General features: G+C 39.7%; 1 protein-coding gene across 8 annotated transcripts in view; it reads right to left on the bottom strand.

Moving 5' to 3' along the window:
- HIPK3 (homeodomain interacting protein kinase 3) overlaps nt 1–20,013 on the bottom strand; it is a 147,289-nt gene that overhangs the window by 18,534 nt on the left and 108,742 nt on the right. For 7 of the 8 annotated variants that reach the window (XM_034769938.1, XM_034769939.1, XM_034769940.1 and 4 more), the window contains 11 exons: nt 18,500–18,619; nt 16,307–16,393; nt 14,820–15,004; nt 13,624–13,783; nt 13,107–13,230; nt 12,115–12,222; nt 6,088–6,209; nt 5,749–5,873; nt 5,482–5,640; nt 4,129–4,425; nt 1,368–1,508 (listed from right to left, as the gene is read on the bottom strand). In XM_034769938.1, the coding sequence (XP_034625829.1) occupies nt 1,368–1,508; nt 4,129–4,425; nt 5,482–5,640; nt 5,749–5,873; nt 6,088–6,209; nt 12,115–12,222; nt 13,107–13,230; nt 13,624–13,783; nt 14,820–15,004; nt 16,307–16,393; nt 18,500–18,619 (1,628 nt within the window). The remainder of the gene's footprint in view (nt 1–1,367; nt 1,509–4,128; nt 4,426–5,481; nt 5,641–5,748; nt 5,874–6,087; nt 6,210–12,114; nt 12,223–13,106; nt 13,231–13,623; nt 13,784–14,819; nt 15,005–16,306; nt 16,394–18,499; nt 18,620–20,013) is intronic. The other variant, XM_034769941.1, reaches the window with a different exon arrangement.

Raw genomic sequence — 20,013 nt, 5'->3', positions numbered from 1 at the left:
CTTATGCTCTAATAAATTTGTTAGTCTCTAAGGTGCCACAAGTACTCCTGTTCTCTTTTAAATACCTGAGCAATTCCTAACCTTAATTCTGTTCCCTTGTGTGTGCATTATGATATGTTTTTTAATTACATGATCACACTGCCCCCTGTCCCCCTCCCCACCCCCAACACCCGGCTCATTCAGCATACAGGGTGGAGCACATTCCAGGAGTGCATCAGAGTTGCACAGCGAATGAGGCTGTTGTCTGCAGGCCCCCTGTATCATTTGTTGTGGAAGTCAGAAGGTGTATATAAGAGGAATAAGGTGTGGGATGAGGCAGGGGATTGCAGGCAAAGAAAAAATGGTCTCATGGTTAAGGCTGTTGAATGCTGCCCTGGAAAACGATTCTATCCCTGCCTCTACTACATAATTCCTACACAAGGATAGGCAAGTCACTTAAACTAAACTTTTCACAGGTGGTCACTAAATGCATGTTTCTTGTTTTCTGGGTACCTGACTGGAGACCCTGGGGTCTGATTTGCAGAACTGCTGAGCACCACTGACAGCTGCAGCTAAATCAATGAGAACTGTGCTTTGAACATATAAAGTGCTCTATAACGCTAAGTACTTTGAAAAAGTCAGGACCAAGGTATCAATCCAGGCACCCAAAATCAGTGGAAACTTTTGACCTTGTATACCATCTCCTTACCTCATAAGGGTGTTATGAATATAAACTAATGTTTGTGAAACATTCAGATACCATAGCGATGAGTGTCACAGAAGGGGCCATGAAGAAATTAATAATTTTGTCTTCAGCGCAGGGTTTAAATAGTGAAGTAAGGAAGGCATGGGGCCATACACTCAACGAGAAAACAAAATATTCAATAGCTTCTCACTAATTGAGCACCATCCATTCTGTGCACTGCATGAGTGAGGTACTATGGAAAAAACAGTATGTGATCAATTAAAGACTGTATTATAATGGATGTGCACAAAGGGCTGAATTAAGGTTGCTTAATTCTAGCATTTCCCAACTTTTGAGTGCTTGACTTTGCAATCAATGTTCTTCTAATGGAGTTTTTTGTGTGTATTTTTTTTTTTAAACACACTGTATGAATTACTGCCATTCAGTTCAACACTATGAAGCCATTCAATGAGATGAACACAATTTATCAGGAACAATTAATAAACTAGCTATGGTATATAAATAATATATATCATTAACACACATATACATCTCTTAGAATGATATAATTTTTTCAAAACATAAGTTAGCCTGTGAAAGAGAGAAATCCGGCGATGTAAAATACAATGAACTAAAAATGTCAGGAGTTTCACTAAAAAAAAGCAGGCTTCCACTGTATACTGGAAATAACATAACTTTTTACCTGTTGGGTCTTTTGCAAGGGGATGGACTAGACTGGCCAGAGGAGCTGGTGCTCAAAGTGCTATCAGGGCTGCTTAACGAACATACACGGTCAATATTCATAGTGCTCTGGCAGGCTTCACAATCTAGGCTACCTTTACATCTGAAACAAAGAAAAAAATTAAGACAAAAATAAATACTACCTGTCATTTGGCATGTCATTCATTCCTTTTACACACAACTAACCTTAAAGTAATAGAGACAGATCTTTAATATGTTATTTAGTATTACACTGTAAAGGGAATGGAGCCTATCACCCAAAAGATAAAAAGCAACGATTTTTATTCCTGCTTATTGTTCCACTCATACACAATCTAAAGTTTTTTGGGGTCCCTTTGGAAATTTTGACCTAAATTTTTAAACTCTGAAGCCTAAAGTAAGGCTCCTGAATCCATATTTAGGCACTTAAGTTGAAAAAATTTAAAGTTCAGAATTTATGAATACCAATTCAGGTATTCCTGCAGATACACAACACCGTTTTAATTTTGGTGCCTAAATATAAATTAGGAACCTTAGGCAGTCAAAGTAAAACACTGGCCATAGCCCAGTCCAAATCTTGCAGTCTTTACTTGAGTAAGTCTTCTGCTGGCTTCACGGGTTTGTTTTACGAAGAACTGTAGGCTATGGCCCTAGGTAATTTATAAAAAAACAAAAAACAAAAAAAAAAACCCTCTGTACCATCTTTACCATAGAAGTAGCTAATTCTTTTCATAATCCCCACAACATGCAATGAAAATGAAATGTGGCATAAGTGGGGAAAGTGTAGATGCAAGCATGAAAAAGATTTTTAAGGCAGTCCAGGGTATTTAGTCACATATCTTCTATTAGAATTAATTTGAGCTGTGTGGCACCCTGGACTGCCTTGAAAAACATCAACCAAATGTGCGTGTATATAAACAAACAAACACACACACACATATGCCTACATATTCAATTTGCTGTACGCTATCACTAGGCTTGGCAGGATTTGATTTAAATGGATAGATGTTGGTAAACATCGATTTCAGCTGCCACTGAAATCAACAACAAAAAATATCCTTTGGTAAGGATTGGATGTCACTGGCCCTGCGGCAGCGCACAGAGCCATCTGCAACTCTGCTGTCGCAAGAGTGAACGAGTGGGCCCATGACAGCAGAATTGCAGAGGGCTTCTTGGACTGCCATGGGTCTGGCAACATCAGATCCTGGCAGGCGGAATGCGTAAGGAAGGCTGTTGACCTGATGGGTCAGAGCAAAGACCCTCTCCCCCAGCCAGGGTTGCGAGCAGGAGGACAAGCCCCCAGCCTGGGGGGAGGCCACCCTACTGCTGCATATCTCTGTCCATGCATAGGAGCCATTCAGTAATGGGGTGGCCTTCCCCACGGCCATGGGCTCGTCCTTCTCCTCGCGGCCCTTGCTGGAGGTCTCTGCTTTGACCCACCAGGGCCACAGACTTCCCCTGAACTTGTGCCTGCATGAATCTGGTGTTGCCAGCCCTGCGACTATGCAGGGAATCTGCAGCTCCACTGTCACAGCCCCACTCGCTCACCAGCCAGGAGTGCAGGGGCCATCCCCGGGCAGGAATGGTCAGTAACAGGGTGGCCTCCCCCAAAGCCAGAGGCTCATTGTCCAACTTGCAGCAGTCTCTACTCTGCCGGGCCAAGACTGCAGCCTCCATGCATCTTGTACCTGGGTGTCTTTGGCCCCTTGGCCATGCAGAGAGCTCCTTGCAGTCCCACTGTCAGTGCTGCACTAACCCCAACCCTACCCCCCCTTAACTCCCCGCAACTGTAAAAATAGTTAAACTGGGGGGATGATAAAAATCTATATTGTCAAAACTTGCAAAAAAAAACAAAAAAAACCAAACCCCAAATACTGCCAAGCCTAACTACCGCTACTGAACATAAATGCTGGTATACATACAAACCTTATTTGGACTCAATTTACACATGGAAGTGAGTATTTTATATGTTGAATCTATGGTTTGTGTGCACAAGCAATGTGCAAAAATTATAGGAATTAATTTTACATAAAAAACTGTACACATACTACAATCATATTTTGAAGATATGGCCCTAAATTTTTATCTTCTACTTGCCTGTTTACCAGTTTCAGAATCACAGCCTGAACAATCAGATGACATTAGACTTCCTCAAACTTATGTTTAAGGAAAAGCCCCTAATTCACAGCCGTAAGGAATGTAAGTGCATTCAAACAAAAATGACATCTTTTCTTTGATTCACAGTAATTTAATATGGAATAATTTATTTAATAACTTATTAGAGAAAAATCATTTTAGGATGGAATTTCTATTGCCTATATTCAACATCCAATTTCATACACAGATACATGTAATGCTACAGAGGAGGGTACGTATGAACAGTGCAAGCCAATATTAAGAAATAAAATCAAACATGCTATACCTAAGAGTAGTCAATTTTCAAACTTTAACAACTCATCTACTATTATAAAAAGAATTCTAAACAGTCAGTCCCTGTTATGAATGCACTGATTGCATAGCCATGCAAAGCAGAATTTTACAAGTAGCCTTCAGTTCCCAAACAGGATAATGCCTTGGAATTGCCTTTTCTACCAAAGAGTCGGAAGCATATTAACTGCCATTGTGTCTAAAATCAAATACTGACTACACATAGTAGCTGAACTAGAGAATGTTGCTGTAATCACTGCACACATTTCTTAGTATAGATAACAGTTTAATAAAACTAGTCTTATTTATAATCTTACTCTCTTAGTGAATGTCTTTGTCCTGTATCGTCTTCATCTGTATCACTACTGATGGTGATCACACTGACTGCTGGACTTGGAGAATCTGCAATGATGATAGCCTGGCGCTGTTTGTTTGAAACAGATGAATCAGGGTCCTGCCTGACAGATGTTTTGCAACAGTTCCTCTCCTGTCCTTCTGAGTTATGATTGTCCTGTGCTTCTATACAACTTACTCTCTTGACAGCCTTCACATTAATTATCTTTGGAGATATAAATGCTGAATTTTGAATATTGGTATTTTGTAACAGATTACTCCTGTGAAGAAGACACCGTATTAGACAGTTAGTAGAATCTTTGTAACATACTTGAAAACTTAATTCTATTCTTCTCCCCACAACTTAAAAAAGGCAAGTAGACTAAAACATCATCGTTACACATCCATGAATAAAAATAAACAGTAAAATGTAAAGCAGTGAAGATTCAGGTAAATATATTGCGTATGTGGAATTCCATAACAATGATGGCAAATTTTCCAGTAAGTATTGCAAATAGCCAAATAGGATTGTTCTGGATGCTGCAATATAAGGTCCGAGGCTGGGTTTACCAATTAAATGGAATAAAATATGCTGAAAGCACCATTCTCTTATAAAGGAATGAAGAAATGCTAGCTTGGACACTACAGATATTTCAGTCCTGATTCATTGGAAAGCTTCTCACTGACATCAATGGGCTTTGGATGACACCTTGTCATAGCAAACACTAGAAAAGGAGTCCAGTAGTACAACCGCTACCATAATTGTTCTTCATAGCCTTGGTTTCTCCATTACTAAAACATCCCATACCTATACAAACCACTTATGTAGTGATGGGGCACATTTTCTCCAGTGAGCAGCTAAAGAGTTTCTCGCTGCCAGCAAAAGAGACTATTCTTAATACTAGTCTAGCCATATTATGACCGCTATTATATAACTTCTATTTATTTTTAATTCTTTGAACCTGATGAGTCCTCATGCACACAGATTTAGGAGCATCTAATTAGGACTATCTCAATATATTTTTAAACCCTTCCCAAAGGCTATTTAAGCACATATGTAGACAAAGCTGCTAGTATCACAGGCAGAGAGTAGATCAAAGGTAAAAAAAGTTTATTTCCATTTCATGTCTCCCATCCTATTTACCAAAATACTTCAGAGAAATTGATACGGCAGCTAACTAGGTGTTTATTTTCAAAAGGGGCAACAGGACAGTTTGAGTACAGTCAATGACCTTAATGAGCATGCATTATTCATATCCCTCCTGTCCACTGTACAAAGGTTGTGAAGCAATGATATCAAAATCTACACCAAATAAAAATAATACCATTTTACCAACCTGTTCTGGCACAGTTTATTTCTCTTGGTAGCTGCAGGCTGTGGCCAGACAACATGTGCAATGCCCACACTAATTGGCTGAGTGGCAGACAAAGTTATTTGATTTAAGAGAGGCTGTGGCATCACTGAATTGTAATGGCTGCCATGAGGAATCACTTTCCTAAGGAGAGAAAAGGGGAGTTATTAGCTGTAAACTCTTCAACTCAAATCCATATTCTTGGTTATGCAAAAGTCCTAAAAAAAGGTGTACAAAAATTTTTGGACCTACCCCCAGTCTCCAAATCTTTGTGGACCAGCCACTGGATCAGAGGCTAGAGTTGCAGTAGAAGGAGCCACAGGTGTTATTTGTTGCCAAGCAGGAATCAATATTTGCTGAGTTCGATTAGACCATGGCTGTTGTGAAGTAAAGTAGATTTCATTAAGTGGCAAATGACCAGTATTTATATTAGCTTCTTAAAACTCAGCATAAATATAAAACAGTGATTGAAATGGGACACTTTAAGGATATATCAAATGTAATCTTTACAAATATAAGTTTTCTTAAGTGCCTAGTAATATAAAATTTGTAATAGCCATTTTAAAAATACACAATTCTAAATGAACCAACCTGAGACAGGACTCCTGCTTGTATCTGTAGTGGCTGTAAGGTAGGGGCCTGTGTCACCAATGGAACTGTATTATCTACCCTTAATGAGTAACCAGTAGGCTTACTGTGGTTTGTAGGAATTCCTAATGGGAAAAGGAAAAAACAAATGAATTATACAAGCTTTAAACAAAATATTATGATATAACTTGAGCAAAATGAAAAAACTGATGAGATTTTTAATCAAACTACTCATTTTTCTTGCTATGCTTATAATTTAGTCATACCACTGATTTAGACTTTTCAAACTGGATTAATCAATGTGATTTATCTTAGAGGAGATTTTGTTTCAGTACCTATCTGTTCAAGTGTGTGTTACCGTAATTTGTGTAATCACTATGAGAACACAAACTATAGAAAGAACCAATTATATTTTATCCTCAGCAGAATGACTCATGCCAAAAGCTTTCTACAATGCTGAGAGTTTTACTGTCTATTACAAATTTCCTCAGTTGCAGAGCAGCCAAGCAAAAACAACATCGAGAGGGGAGGGGGAGATCAATGGCTAACTTCCCTGTACCTAAGGAGTCCCATGGAACTCAATCACTTCCTACCCACTGACATCTTTTCTTTCCACAAGGTGTCCTTATCAATTCCTCTAGTTATGCCTGTAAGGAAACCACATACATGTGACCCCTTCTGTCCATAGGTGGCATATGTGTTTAGTTTGGGAAGGCTACTCCAGGATTGCTGGAAGCACCCTACAAGTGGGGGGCCACCGACATGCAGACTGTGGCCCCGCCCCCTGCCCTACCCCTCCACCCTGAGGCCCCACCCCACCCCTTCCCCCAAGGCCCTGCCCTCACGCTGCCTCTTCCCCCAAGATCCTGCCCACCGCTCTCTCCACTTCCCACTCCCCTCATCACTTTCCCTTAAGGCAGGAAAAAAGTGAAGGTGAGCCACATCCAGTATTTGCGCCCTGCATGGCCAGCCTTTTTTATTTTGGGGAGTGTTAGCCTCCTCAAGCCTCTTATACATGCCGCCCATGCTTCTGTCTGGTTTTAGGATCTTCTGTGGGCAATATTTGATTCTCCCTACAGTCCACAAAATCTTTCCAGGGGAGCCCATAACAGTCAACCCACAACCTGCTTCTCTTGTGTGTGTCCTGGCACTGTGAGCTGATGCACACCTGAAATATTACAGCAAGAGCAGTCCAGGAAAGACACCCTCTCTAATGTTCTATTAATGTCTTAATGGCTTGTCATCCCTACTGGGCTTTACCTGACTCAGATGGTCACAGATAAAAAATAGTGCAATGTTTACTCCAGTCAATAATTTTCAGATGGCCTAACAATATAAATAGGGAGGGGGGTAGTAGTTTTTTATTTTTTTCAACAGCGTTTTCTAATAGAACAGTTTTCTTTCACTGCAGGTTCTACTGTCAATGAGAATATACTAATTTTGACTTCTGGTCTTGCCTTTTACATGACTCACACTATAGTCATTTACTAAGCCATACACATATGGATGACAGTAGGGTTACCATATTTCCACAAACAAAAAAGAGGACACTGGGGGGGGGGGGGGCCCCGCCCTAGCCCCGCCCCACCCCATCCACTCCCTCCCACTTCCCACCCCGACTGCTCCCCTCAGAATCCCAACCCCCCCTGCTTCTTGTCCCCTGACTGCCCCGTGCTGAGAACCCCCTACCCTAACTGCCCCCCCCAGGACCCTACCTGTCCCCTGACTGCCCTGACCCTTATCCACTCGCATGGGTGGCAGGGTTGTAGAAATTCTGGTGGTGCCCAGAACCCCCCACCCCACCTGCTTAAGGCTCTGGGAGGGGGGTTGGGTGGGGGGAGGAGGTCTGGGGTGCAGGTCCTGGGCTGGGGATTAGGGTGCAGGAGAGGTGCAGGTTCTGGGATAGAGTTTGAGTGCTGGGTGCAGGCTCCGGGCTGGGGCAGGGGGTGGGTGTGCAAGAGGGGGTGAGGGGTGCAGGCTCTGGGATGGAGTTTGGGGGTGAGAGGCGGTGCAAAGGGAGGGGGTGCAGGCTTTGGGAGGAAGTTTGAGGGCAGGAGGGGGTGTGTGGGAAGGGGGGAGGGGGATTGGGAGGGAGTTTGGGGATAGGAGGGGATGCAGGGGTGAGGGCTGTGGGTCTGGGGATGAGGGGTTCATGATGCAGGAGGGGGCTCAGGGATGGAGCAGAGGATTAGGGTGTGTGGGGGGATGAGGGCTGGGGGGTTTGGGGTGTTGGAGAGGCTCAGGGCTAGGGTGGAAGGGCAGGGTAAGGGCAGCCTGTCCAGCCTGTCTTCCCATTAGTGGATGGGGGCACTAGGACCCGGGGTCAGCAGACAGCAGTTGCTGCTGGCTCTGGCAGTACACGCAGACAAGGGAGAGGCAGACAGGGAGGGGGGACCCACAGAGGGGGGGATGCGCAGAGGGGGGATGGCAGGTGGAGGCTGGGGACCCATCCAACACTCCCGCTCCCTGACTGCCCCCCCTGGACTCCTCTTACCATTCTGGCTCCACGTGTGCCCGGTGGGTCGGTTTGTGTGTTACACAGGACTACAGAGAGAGGGAGGGAGGGGGGAGCAGGGGAGGGCTCTGGCTGCTGGAGGCCAATGGTAGTGGGTCAATCGGCCTAGCCGCCCAATCAGCAGCCACACTCTGCATGGAAGGGAGGGAGGGAGGCGAGGGAGAAAAGCCTCCCGGACATTTTAACCTTGTTACCAATTCCTCCCGGACGGCTATTTAGAGATGCAAAAGCCGGACATGTCCGGGGAAATAAGGACGGATGGTAACCCTAGATGACAGGAAACTACTGCCTAAGATTATAAATTCATTTATTCATTAAGAGTTTATTTTTTTAATCTTTTATTTCAATCCACCGAAAATCTTTGAGCATGCCACGTTGCTATACTAAGTTTTAACTGTTTGATGAAAGGCTTGGATTTTAAAAAACTTTGAGTAATTTCTTCCACCCAGCCAAATAGAGCAGCAGCCCCTTAACTGCCAAGAGCAGCAAGACTCAGCACTTAGGATATTCTACACAGCAGTCAAATGGGGAATGATGAACAGCACCAAATATTGTTAACATTTCTCTCCCATCACCTCCCCACCAGAAACTCAGCTTGTCATGTGGGTCTTGAAACCAATATGTTTGTTCCCGCCCATTCAAGCTATGCCTAAATCAGGACTCTAATTCAGCAGTTCAGCACACAACTGAGAGCAGGCAATGGAATCCAAAGACAACTATTTTTCCTGTACTGTCTCCTTTTCAATATCCAATGTATTGGGTATTACTAAAATAGTAACATGAATTTTTTAAAAAAAAACATGTACCATTAGCGGATAATAAATTACTTACCTATAATTAGTATACTCAGAAGGAAATAATCTGTGCATAAAGTTATATGTTTGGCTCAAATAGTCTATATCATTTTGGACTGGTGTACTCAAAGCTTTCAGAAATTTCTGCAACCCAGGATAGAGGCAACAGCCATGAACAACATTGTTGGTAATACCTGCTGGCTCTATCTTTATCTTAAAAAAGGGCAAGTTTTCTTGGGCTTTGAATTTAAGCAGAAAGGCTTTTCCTCAGCCTCTGTCTATCAGGGTCTCAATGACTTCCAGCTGGTGAGAAAGAATTAAGCAGGACTTAGGATAATTTACAAAGAACACCTTAACACCTGCAGCTTTCATAATGATTTCATTTTCCCTTTCAAAGCCTGGCCATTTTTCAACAAGAGCACGTGCCCTATCAATATAGGTGCATTGCAGCAATGGGTAACCTCTTCAGAGAAAAGACAAAGATGAAAGAATACAACCAAACTGAAATCCAACACCCAAGTGTCACCTAAACCACCTTCTCTTCTCCATAGTTGACAGTGACTTGAGATAAGAAAGACAGTTCTTGTCAACACAGTTTATAGCGGATGGGTTGATTTTAAAAAATACAAACAGCAAAAACTAGAGTCTCTTCACATAAATATCTACTATCAGATTCCAGATACTGTCTAATACAAGTCCTTCAAACAATAAAACCTCTGTTTACATGATGTGTATGTGCTTATTTAGGGAATAAAGCCTAATCTGTGTTCTTATATACATGTACAAAGGTACACATCCCTGTGGTATTCCAGTTATTTTCTAGTCTGCCTCAGAGGAAGTACTTGTATGCTAACATTGGCACTTCATAGGCTACCAAACATTTCCAATAACGGGGTATTAGGCATTATCTGAAGATTTCTTTTAAGGAATTCAAAAAAAATCCATCTCAAACAGATGTTACGAAATTATTATACGGAAAGGTTCTGCCAACTTATCTCCTTCCTGAAGAACAATGCAATTTAACCAATATCTCCAAAGGTAAGGTGGAATAAATGTTATTGATGGTGCTGCCCTTAGGTGCATATCAAATGCTTAATTTTAGTGTTCATGTGATAACTGTAAATGGTGTTTTAGGTAAAGATAAGAATAAATTACTAAACTTGAAACTGATTGTCTCTCTTCATCTCCCACTTCTATTTTTTCTCTATAAAAATCCATTTTCCTTTTTATGTCCGGTTTGATTTCCCCTCCCCCTTTCTTTTTGTTATTTTTGTCCTCTTCTTCTGTATCTCTCTTGCCCTCCCCGCCCAGCATTCCTCCTATTGCTTTCCTTCCAGGACCCATCCTACCACACTTTTTTAAAACCCCTATCCATTGCTCACACTTACAGAGATAAGCCTTTGAGAGCATGAAGTTTCCTCAAGGTCCACTACCCCAATTTCATTGCTACTCCACGCTCCCAAAGATAGATTCCTGGAGAGCCTAAGGAATCTTCTGAGATAGCCAGTCTCCTTCGCCAGCCCTGCAAGGGCCGCAGGATTTTCTGGCCTGAAAGACCTGTTTTTTCCAGCAGCCCATAAGAGACTGGGATTGAACATGCCAAAATATCATGCAGATACATGAATCATTTGGGACTTGGAATCTCAGACTCCTGTGGACTACAGTCCTAATTCGGCTTTTAAAACATTGTTGGAATATTTGGCTAAAGCTGAATATCAGAATTTTGGTAAAATTCCTACCTAAAGCTGAAATTTAGAACCATCATAAAGCTAATACAGAAGAAATCAAGGAATCAGTTACGTGCTCTAGACCTGAATTTAAGGTTCTCATAGTAAAAGAAAAATTCATTCTGAGGGGGAACTGGACACAGATCCTTACATCTAAGTCACTGGCTCAGATCAGGCTTAGAGTGACTGTTCCTATCATTTTTGTATTTTTCAGACTATTTACCCAAAAAGTAAAGCATTCTGCACTGAATATTTTGATCTCGCTCGTTTGGGCGGCTACTAAGTACAATGGTGTCCAATGTTTGACTCTCAAGATTCAAAGTTGCCCTGAGGGCAACTCTGTTAAGATTTGTATTTAATTATGAATTAAAGATATTTTCTGTGAATTATCATTTTTAATCTGAAATGTTTGAATCGGCCATATTGCTACAAGGAAGAGCTAGATGGGTTCCCTACCAAGCTGTGGGAGCCCCTAAGACAGCAGGATAGGTGCTCAACTTGCTCTCCCAGAGTCTAGGGAAGCACCTAGCAAAGGATGGCCCCCTTCTCCTCTACAGTTACCAAATTATAGCCTAAAAGAGGAGAACCAACCACCAGTTTTAGCTCTCTGATCCTATTATCCAGCTTAGGTTAGAGATAGAGATTGTTCAAATTGTTCAAGCTAGCTACAATCCGCAAGAGACCATGAGCCAGAGAGTAGCATGCTCAAGATACTCCTCTTCTCCACCCGACACATCTTATGCACCAAGGGCCATGGGGGAGGCATAAGAGCTCTATGCACATTGGAGATTCCCCCACATAAACAACACTCTACCCCACCAAAGGATGCCAGTACACTGTTCATGCTAAATTGGGGACAGAAATCAAATCTTGTTCTCTGACATTACAGAGCACAGTATTATATTATTATTTATATCTATGCAGACATATCTAAAAACAAGAAAGTATTTCAGATTTGTGCTAGAAGCATAGCAGTTCCAGTTCATAGCAATACCTTTTGGCCTGGTGCTAGGATCTCTAGTTTTAAGAAGACAACATCTGCCCTGGAATCCCACAGGTAAAATGAGTGAATGAGCTCCTAAACTGCTGTAAGGAGAAAAAACTGACAATTGGATGTTAGGATATGGTATACAGACCTTCCTTTGGGCTGCCTTAATAGTGGTTTCTGTAACTTCTGAAAGCTTTGAGAGAACTCTAAATCATGTATGCTTAGAGTCACATAACCAAAGCTGAGTATATGTAACAATATTTACCTTCACAAAAATGAACATTATGAACTACACTATATTTTATGGTTTAACATCTGCTATCCCACCAAATGTGAAGGCATAAATGTAAAGGGTCACAAAATTTAGCATGTTTTGAAAGACGGTCTCATTGCACACATATCTTATTTGAGAGATACCTGCTAAATTTACCTTCACAAAAATGAACATTATGAACTACACTATATTTTACGTTTTAACACCTGCTATCCCACCAAACGTGAAGGCATAAATGTAAAGGGTCAGAAAATTTAGCAGGTATCTTTCAAATAAGATATGTGTGCAATGAGACCGTCTTAGTCAAATCTAGTCTGAACAGAGACCATGCTCTGCTAGTCTTACTCACATCATGAGTTAAAATATCTCAGCTTGATCTATACTACATATTACACTTCAAAAGTACAACAAGGCAGTGGCAGAAAGCTATCAAAACATTTTGGAGGGGCTAATAAATTCCTGTTTTAACATTCAATTTCATTCAGAGGGCTGTGGATTAAAATATGAGGCTAATTCACCTAAAAATGCAATGATAGGACTTCATTATTATCCAGATAGATTTACTTAATTAAAAACATTTCCAGTTTCAGTCTGGGGAGTTTTTTATAGCAGATTTGTAAATTTCTCAGACAAAGTTTATAGTAAAATACAGACAACTAACTACTCCAATAACAGCTGCTGCTTTTCAAAATTCAGAAAATGAAACAATTTCAGTTAATCCTACCTTGGATAGGTGGGGGGCATATAATCAATGCCTGTTGAAAAGCATCATTGCAACCAAACTGAGCAGTTCCTGCCTGCAGTGGTATTCCATGATGTAAAACTGAATGGGCAGATGCTGTTAATGCCTGAAACAATAAATTTAGCATGGATGACCACATTACATTAATGTATATTTTATTATCATCTATCTCACTCTCTCACAGAGTAAATAATTAATAATAATTCCACTGAAATTGAAGTTTCAAAACATTTCAGATGAAAAAATACCATTTGACCACTGGAGGGCAGTGTAATAAAGCAAACTACTTTTAGGATGACAAGTCAAAATCTCTACATTTTTAAAAATCAGGTTTAGAAAACTAACGTTTTCAAACTGAACAAAGTGAACAACACTAGGAAGGGGGGACAAAATGTACATAAGATTTTTCAGCTACTGTCAAATACAATGATTCCTGGATCATATTTTGAAATCAAAATGAGAAACTAAATCAATAGAGTTAATAGCCAACAGGTCTTACCTGACTCCTCACTGTGCCAATTTTGGTGAAGTTTGCAGTCAGATTAGCAGCACTGCCTGAGGCAACTGGTCTCATAAGTGGTGTTTTATTGCAATTACTTGTGTCATATGAGTTAGATCTGTATTTGCAGACATCCATGATATGGAAACAAGATTTCACTCTATTAAAAGGAGAGAAGAGTTAAGTTGTTTTGATTAAAAATTTCCATTTCAAAAAGTATAAAGTAATTCCACTGGAGGAAGGAGAAATGGTTCTGAAAACACAACTTCAAGATTAACATAATCCTGCAATTTGGAAGGGGGTTAGACTAGATGACCCTTGCGATCCCTTCTAACCCTATGATTTTACGATTCTGAAAGGCAAGATACAGCTAGAATTATACTTATGAGCTTCTCTTCTCTAAAAGCCCAAAATTCCTACGATTAATGGTAAACCTATCGAATCTATGGTTTAATATCAAGAAAGATAAACTGTAACTATTTTCTGCTTCTAGTGTCTAACAGTATTGTGGAGTATCTGCTAATAACTGGGGTATGTACCAAAAGAAGATGATGGTTAGACCAGGGTTTCTCAAACTTCATTGCAACAAAAATTACTCTAAGACCCCAAGAAGGGGGACCAAAGCCTGAGCCCTCCTGTCCTGAGGAGGGTCCCAAAGCTTGAGGGCTTCAGCCCTGGACGGTGGGGTTTGGGCTTTAGCTTCAGCCCTGGGCCCCAGCAAGTTTAACGACAGCACTGGTGACCCACGACCCACTTTGGGGTCCCAACCCACAGTTTGAGAACCGCTGGATTAGACGTATGAAAAGTTCTCTCCTTTCTTAGATTTCTGTGTATCTATTTTATTTAGAAAACCATTGTTCAAGTATCTATTTCTAGCATTGTAAAAATACTTTAATTGGGCTTGGGAATTAGGGCCTGATTCTGTTAAGTTCTGAACACCAATTCTATGAGAATGGAGGGTACTCAGTTCTTTTCAGAATCAGGCCCTAAGACTATTGGCTCCTCAGCACGGGGAATTTTGTATTCTAGGCATCTCAACACTATATATACTTACAGCATTCTATACATTTTAAGCAACAGAAAAAAAAAATATAAACATATATATATACATATACACACACACACACCAATTTGACTGTAAAGCACTACTGTAGGTCTAACTCAACACTGCTTTATTATTAATGTATATAACATACTGGTTGCTATGTGGAAAATCTAGGAGATGCTTCATGGTAACAAAGGGATGATTCAGTGTCTCAACTGGAGTAATTCTTAAATCAGCATCAATCAGCAACATTTTCTTCAACAGACTGACAAATTCTCTTCTATCTGCCTTCTCTGCCAATAGGTCACTTCCTTCCAAATCCATCACCATGTTCACCTGGTATGGAATAATTTAAAAAAAAAGTCAGATAAAACAAACATACATATTGATAATACTTCCTTTGGTTCCTTTCATTAAATTTTTCCACTTCAAAAGACTAAAATATTTTGCTTTTAAAAAGTAGTGCCAAATGAAATATTTGGAATTTATTAGCTTGTCCAAACATGTTTGTCTTGGGACTAATGAATCTGACCCAACAAACACCCTTCAAGATTTTACTGTATAAATAACTGCTCTTCTGACAGTATCTGTGCACCTAACATCTATTAAAAGCCTTATACCACCTGCCATTCCAAATTTGGGATTTGGAATTTAAGTCTGTTTAGGAGGTGGAGATTAGAATCCTTGAAAAAGAAACCCAATTATCATTAGTACTGGTGCCCCACCTGCCTCAAATCATCAACCCTGAAGTGTTTTCTTTCAACTGATACATTTTTAATCAGTGATGCTCACTCAGATTAGGGAACACATGTGCCTGACATATGGGACAGATGAGATTCTCTGTCTGCTTCCATGCCACTGGAAGTCTACAGAGGTGGTCTAATCTATCTCCAGCTCTCAGAACTAAGTAAAAGTTTTTGCCAAGCTCTGAAAATAGAGGAATAAAAGATTCAAAATAACAAAAACCACCAGATCCTCTTACTTATTTTTGCCTTGAAGGTAGAAAATACTAAATAAATGCTAAGTATTACCCCTTTTTGTTTAAGATTGAGAACAGAGCTAGTACATGAAGAAGACAACTCCGAATGTGTATAGTAACACCAGTCCTGAAATGGAATTGAGTATCGTCTCAGGATGTCAAAGAAGAAAGAGGGGGAGGAGATTTCCTTTTATTAGTGATTAAGGCATACAAAGCAGTGGAAGTATAAGGATGCAGTTTAGTTAAAAACAAAAGGGATTGGGAAGCTGTCAGTGTCTCTAGAGAAAGGATGAAGACAAATGATACTTTTACTATAGACAAAAACCTAGATTTAAGAATCATTTTACCTAGATTGGTAGATGTTACAGTAGAATATGGAATATACTGCACACTATTTAAGATCTTTTTCACCAGGACAAATGTAATTGCACAACAATCACACAACAACAAAGGAAGACAAGATCTATGCATCAAGGAACTAAATAGACAGGCATAGATGGATAGTTTCCACAGGAGCAGACTAGGCAGATATGGATGGATGGAAAATATTCCCAGAATGTATTCTAATTCACAAAAGATAACTGATAAAAGCTTTTAAATAAATCATTGTGCATCTCTCAGCTGTATTATTTGCAAAGGAAAAATACTTGAATACTCACATGCACTATATCATCCAAACTGTTGAAAATATACTTTCTGGCCTCTTTAGACTTCATCCCTGTCTCTGTCTCATGCTCTTCCAGTGTCTTAAAAGGAAAAACAAACAAACACACTGTCAACTAAAAGGACACTGTTAGTATAAAATATTTACTGTTAGTAATTACAGTTTAGACAACTGAAAGACTTTAATTTGACATTTATTTTACTGTTATGCTTTTTGCTGACTTTTTGTATTTCAGTCAGTTTAGACAACAAAAATAGCCAATTTCACTTCCTGGCTCTTCTGAATAATCACAATGCTGTATTATAGTATCTGGTTTGAAAACAATACAGGAAATAGCTAACACCTAAAAAAACCTGCTTTATGAAAACTTTTTTATTGGTATTTGATTTCATACATAAAAGATTTTTGTTTGTTTGTTGTTGGTTTATTTTACAAATACATGTATCACTAACTTTTGGAACTAAACTAGGTGACAGTATCACTTTAAATAGAATCATGCCCCTTTCAATTTCTCTCTTCTTTTGTTTTATTTTCAAGTACATTTTATTTGTTCACAGCTACCGTGACAGAGAAAGTATCTGAAATATTAAAACATCATAAACAAACTTGCTTAAAGGACAAGTCTATACCATGACAGTATCATAATGAAACTAAGTTTCTGTAATAATTTCTCCAAAATAATATACCAAAATAAGTAAATAAAAAAAAAAGCCCCACCCAAGTCCCACCCTCATCCTGAAGTAGGTACTCTTGCACGATCCCAAAAGAAAACACCACTGCTATTTAAAAGTAAATTAAAGAGACGCTTCCTCAGCATACTATCTAGACTAGATTCAGCAATGTTTTTCTTACTATCTGGAAAATAGTTCAGCTGTGATCTCCATACATCAACAAAATTTCCCTTTTCTCTCCCTCCAAAGAGTAGAGCAGGGGTAGGCAATCTGCGGCATGCAAGCTGAATTTCAGTGGCACTCACACTGCCTGGGTCCTGGCCACCGGTCCAGGGGGCTCTGCATTTTAATTTAATTTTAAATGAAGCTTCTTAAACACTTTAATAGCCTTAGTTACTTTACATACAACAATAGTTTAGTTATATATTATAGACTTATAGAAAGAGACCTTCTAAAAACGTCAAAATGTATTACTGGCACGTGAAACCTTAAATTAGAGTGAATAAATGAAGACTCGGCACACCACTTCTGAAAGGTTACCGACTCCTGGAGTAGAGTGTTTAGTCTGGTATGGGAGATTTAACAATCTTAATTTCCAGAGACAGAAGGGTGACTTGTCTTGTATCCAACATACAAAGATACATTCTCTAGCCAATAAAAGCCTACATTCACATCCATTCATACTGAAAGAGATCAGATGGAAGTTAAAGTGAGATCCAACAGAAATATCAAAGTTGGAGACCAGGAATAACCACACTGAAGCACTTAGAAAGCTCTAACATAATCTGGGCCCAAAAGGCATTCATTTGTGGACAGTGGCACCAACAGTACACCCAGTTAGCAATCCTCACTTTGCATTTTAAACATACTAAGCAAAATACACCAAACAACTTACTATGGAATGATATTTTATTTTGCTTCTATTGCTTCAGAATTTCATGACCATTCATCAAGATGTAACTCCATTTGTTATCTGTACTTGGCTCTTTTCTCAATACTGCCTAAACCTTTGTGGGTCTCTCCCCAGAGATAACACAGGAGCTACTTAATTCTTTATACAGCAAAGAAATTAAACCACGTATGTCTGGGGGGTTGTCTCACATACAGCGCTACAGTGCAGCTGAACTGCTACAGTGCTTTAGTAAAGATGCTACTACGCTGAAGGGAGAGCTTCTCCCATTGGGGAGGAGGATTAGCTACGCCAAGAGACAGTAGCTATGTTGACGGGAGAAGATCTCCCGTTGACATAACCCTGCCTATGAGGGGGATTAGGCCAGTATAACTACATCGCCTAAGGGTGGATTTTTCACACCCCTGAGCAATGGAGTTATACCAATATAGGTTTGTAGAGTAGAGTAGTTTGTATAGCTGGCCTACGATTATTTAGATAAAAGACAGAATTCTATCTCAGTTTTGCAAATTTGTGAAGATCTCCATGCTGTAAATAAGAAACCTTAATTTGGCTTGTGTATGTGTATGCATTATACTATTTTTTTCAATTATTTTATACTTCTTACCTTTAACCTCCAACCAGAATATGGTGCATCTGTTTCTCTACAGAAAAATCTTGCAGTTTTCGTTCCCATGTTCAACAACTGCTCTCCTGGCAAACCTTGAGTCTGTGAAATGTAACGAATCTGGGGGAGGAAAAAGTAGAAGGAACTTAACTTCTTGTTTTCAAATGATCTACAAAGATAGAAACTTGCACTTCGTCATTTCCCACACTAAAAAACGCAAAGAGGACTGAGAGTGGGCAAACAACTCTTATATAGGAGAGAAACAGCACTTTAAAAAGTTTTGTATTGGTCTCTCCATCTATTAGCAGGAGAAAACCCTAAATATCCAAGCATCTAAACTGGTATAGTTAAACAAGGACATAATTTTGGTCAGCAATGAGTCTTTTATTTACATTACTTACTGGTTCAAAACTACTGCAAACTATGCAATAATCATGACTCCATATGTGTGGAATGCTCTCCGGGAGCAGTTTCACAAAGTCACCACCCTCCCCTCATTCAAATCCTTATTAAGACCTGTACTGAGGCCTTACAGATAAGCTCAGAAAAAATGTTTGTTCCATTCAGAAGAGGACAGAATGACATGAATACTCAATTTTCCCCTTTATAATTAACATACAAGGCACTATTCTTCTAATAATTCAAAAATCGTATTTGAAACCAAGTGATGTATGCGGTCCCAGCACAAGTAACATTTTACAGTGAGATGGGTTAGGTGTATGCCACAGTTCTTTCAACAGGTATTAAAAGAATTTCCATGTTGTTTAATGACAAGACCATATATATCCACAGTGGTAAGAAGAGTTAATTTTTTGTTCCATTTTCTCCAAACATTCTGATGATTGCCATTTTGCAAATGTGCTATATAAAAATGTTAGACCCCTTTTGATACAGGTGTTAACACCCTACAGTCCAGCCAAATTTCATTTGGCTACTCACATTCTACCCATTTAAAATTGTCCCTGTGTTTTCAGTTAGATACAGTATTCTTTGGAAGTTTTTCATTTCCTTTATAAGTTGTTGTGCTCTGTTACATAGTGAATATGTATATATGTTCCATTCTATGCACCCGATGAAGTGGGCTGTAGCCCACGAAAGCTTATGCTCAAATAAATTTGTTAGCCTCTAAGGTGCCACAAGTACTCCTGTTCTTTTTGCAGATACAGACTAACACTAACACTAATACAGCTGCTACATTGAAACCTGTCATAGTGAATATGTGTTTCACTCCAAAGAAGGCTGCATTTTCAGCAGTGAGTAAAATTTCAGGATATTGTTTGTCAAGTACTTTGGAATCCTTCACTATATAGGGCATGAGCCAACATCCATTTAGAACAATGGGAGTATCTCTGTTGACTTCAGTGGACATTGTATCAGGTCTATAACTAACTATATACCAAGATGTTTTACTGTAATTATCCATAAATTACCATTAGTGTAGAAGGTATGATGGGTGTTTTTATATATATATTTCTTTTCAAAAGAGTGAATATTATTAACGAGCCACACAATCA

Source organism: Trachemys scripta, chromosome 4 (genome assembly GCF_013100865.1).
Source record: "Trachemys scripta elegans isolate TJP31775 chromosome 4, CAS_Tse_1.0, whole genome shotgun sequence".
NCBI classification, from domain to species: Eukaryota; Metazoa; Chordata; order Testudines; family Emydidae; genus Trachemys; species Trachemys scripta.
The sequence above is the reverse complement of the archived record's forward strand: the minus strand, read 5'-3'. Positions and strand labels throughout refer to the sequence as shown.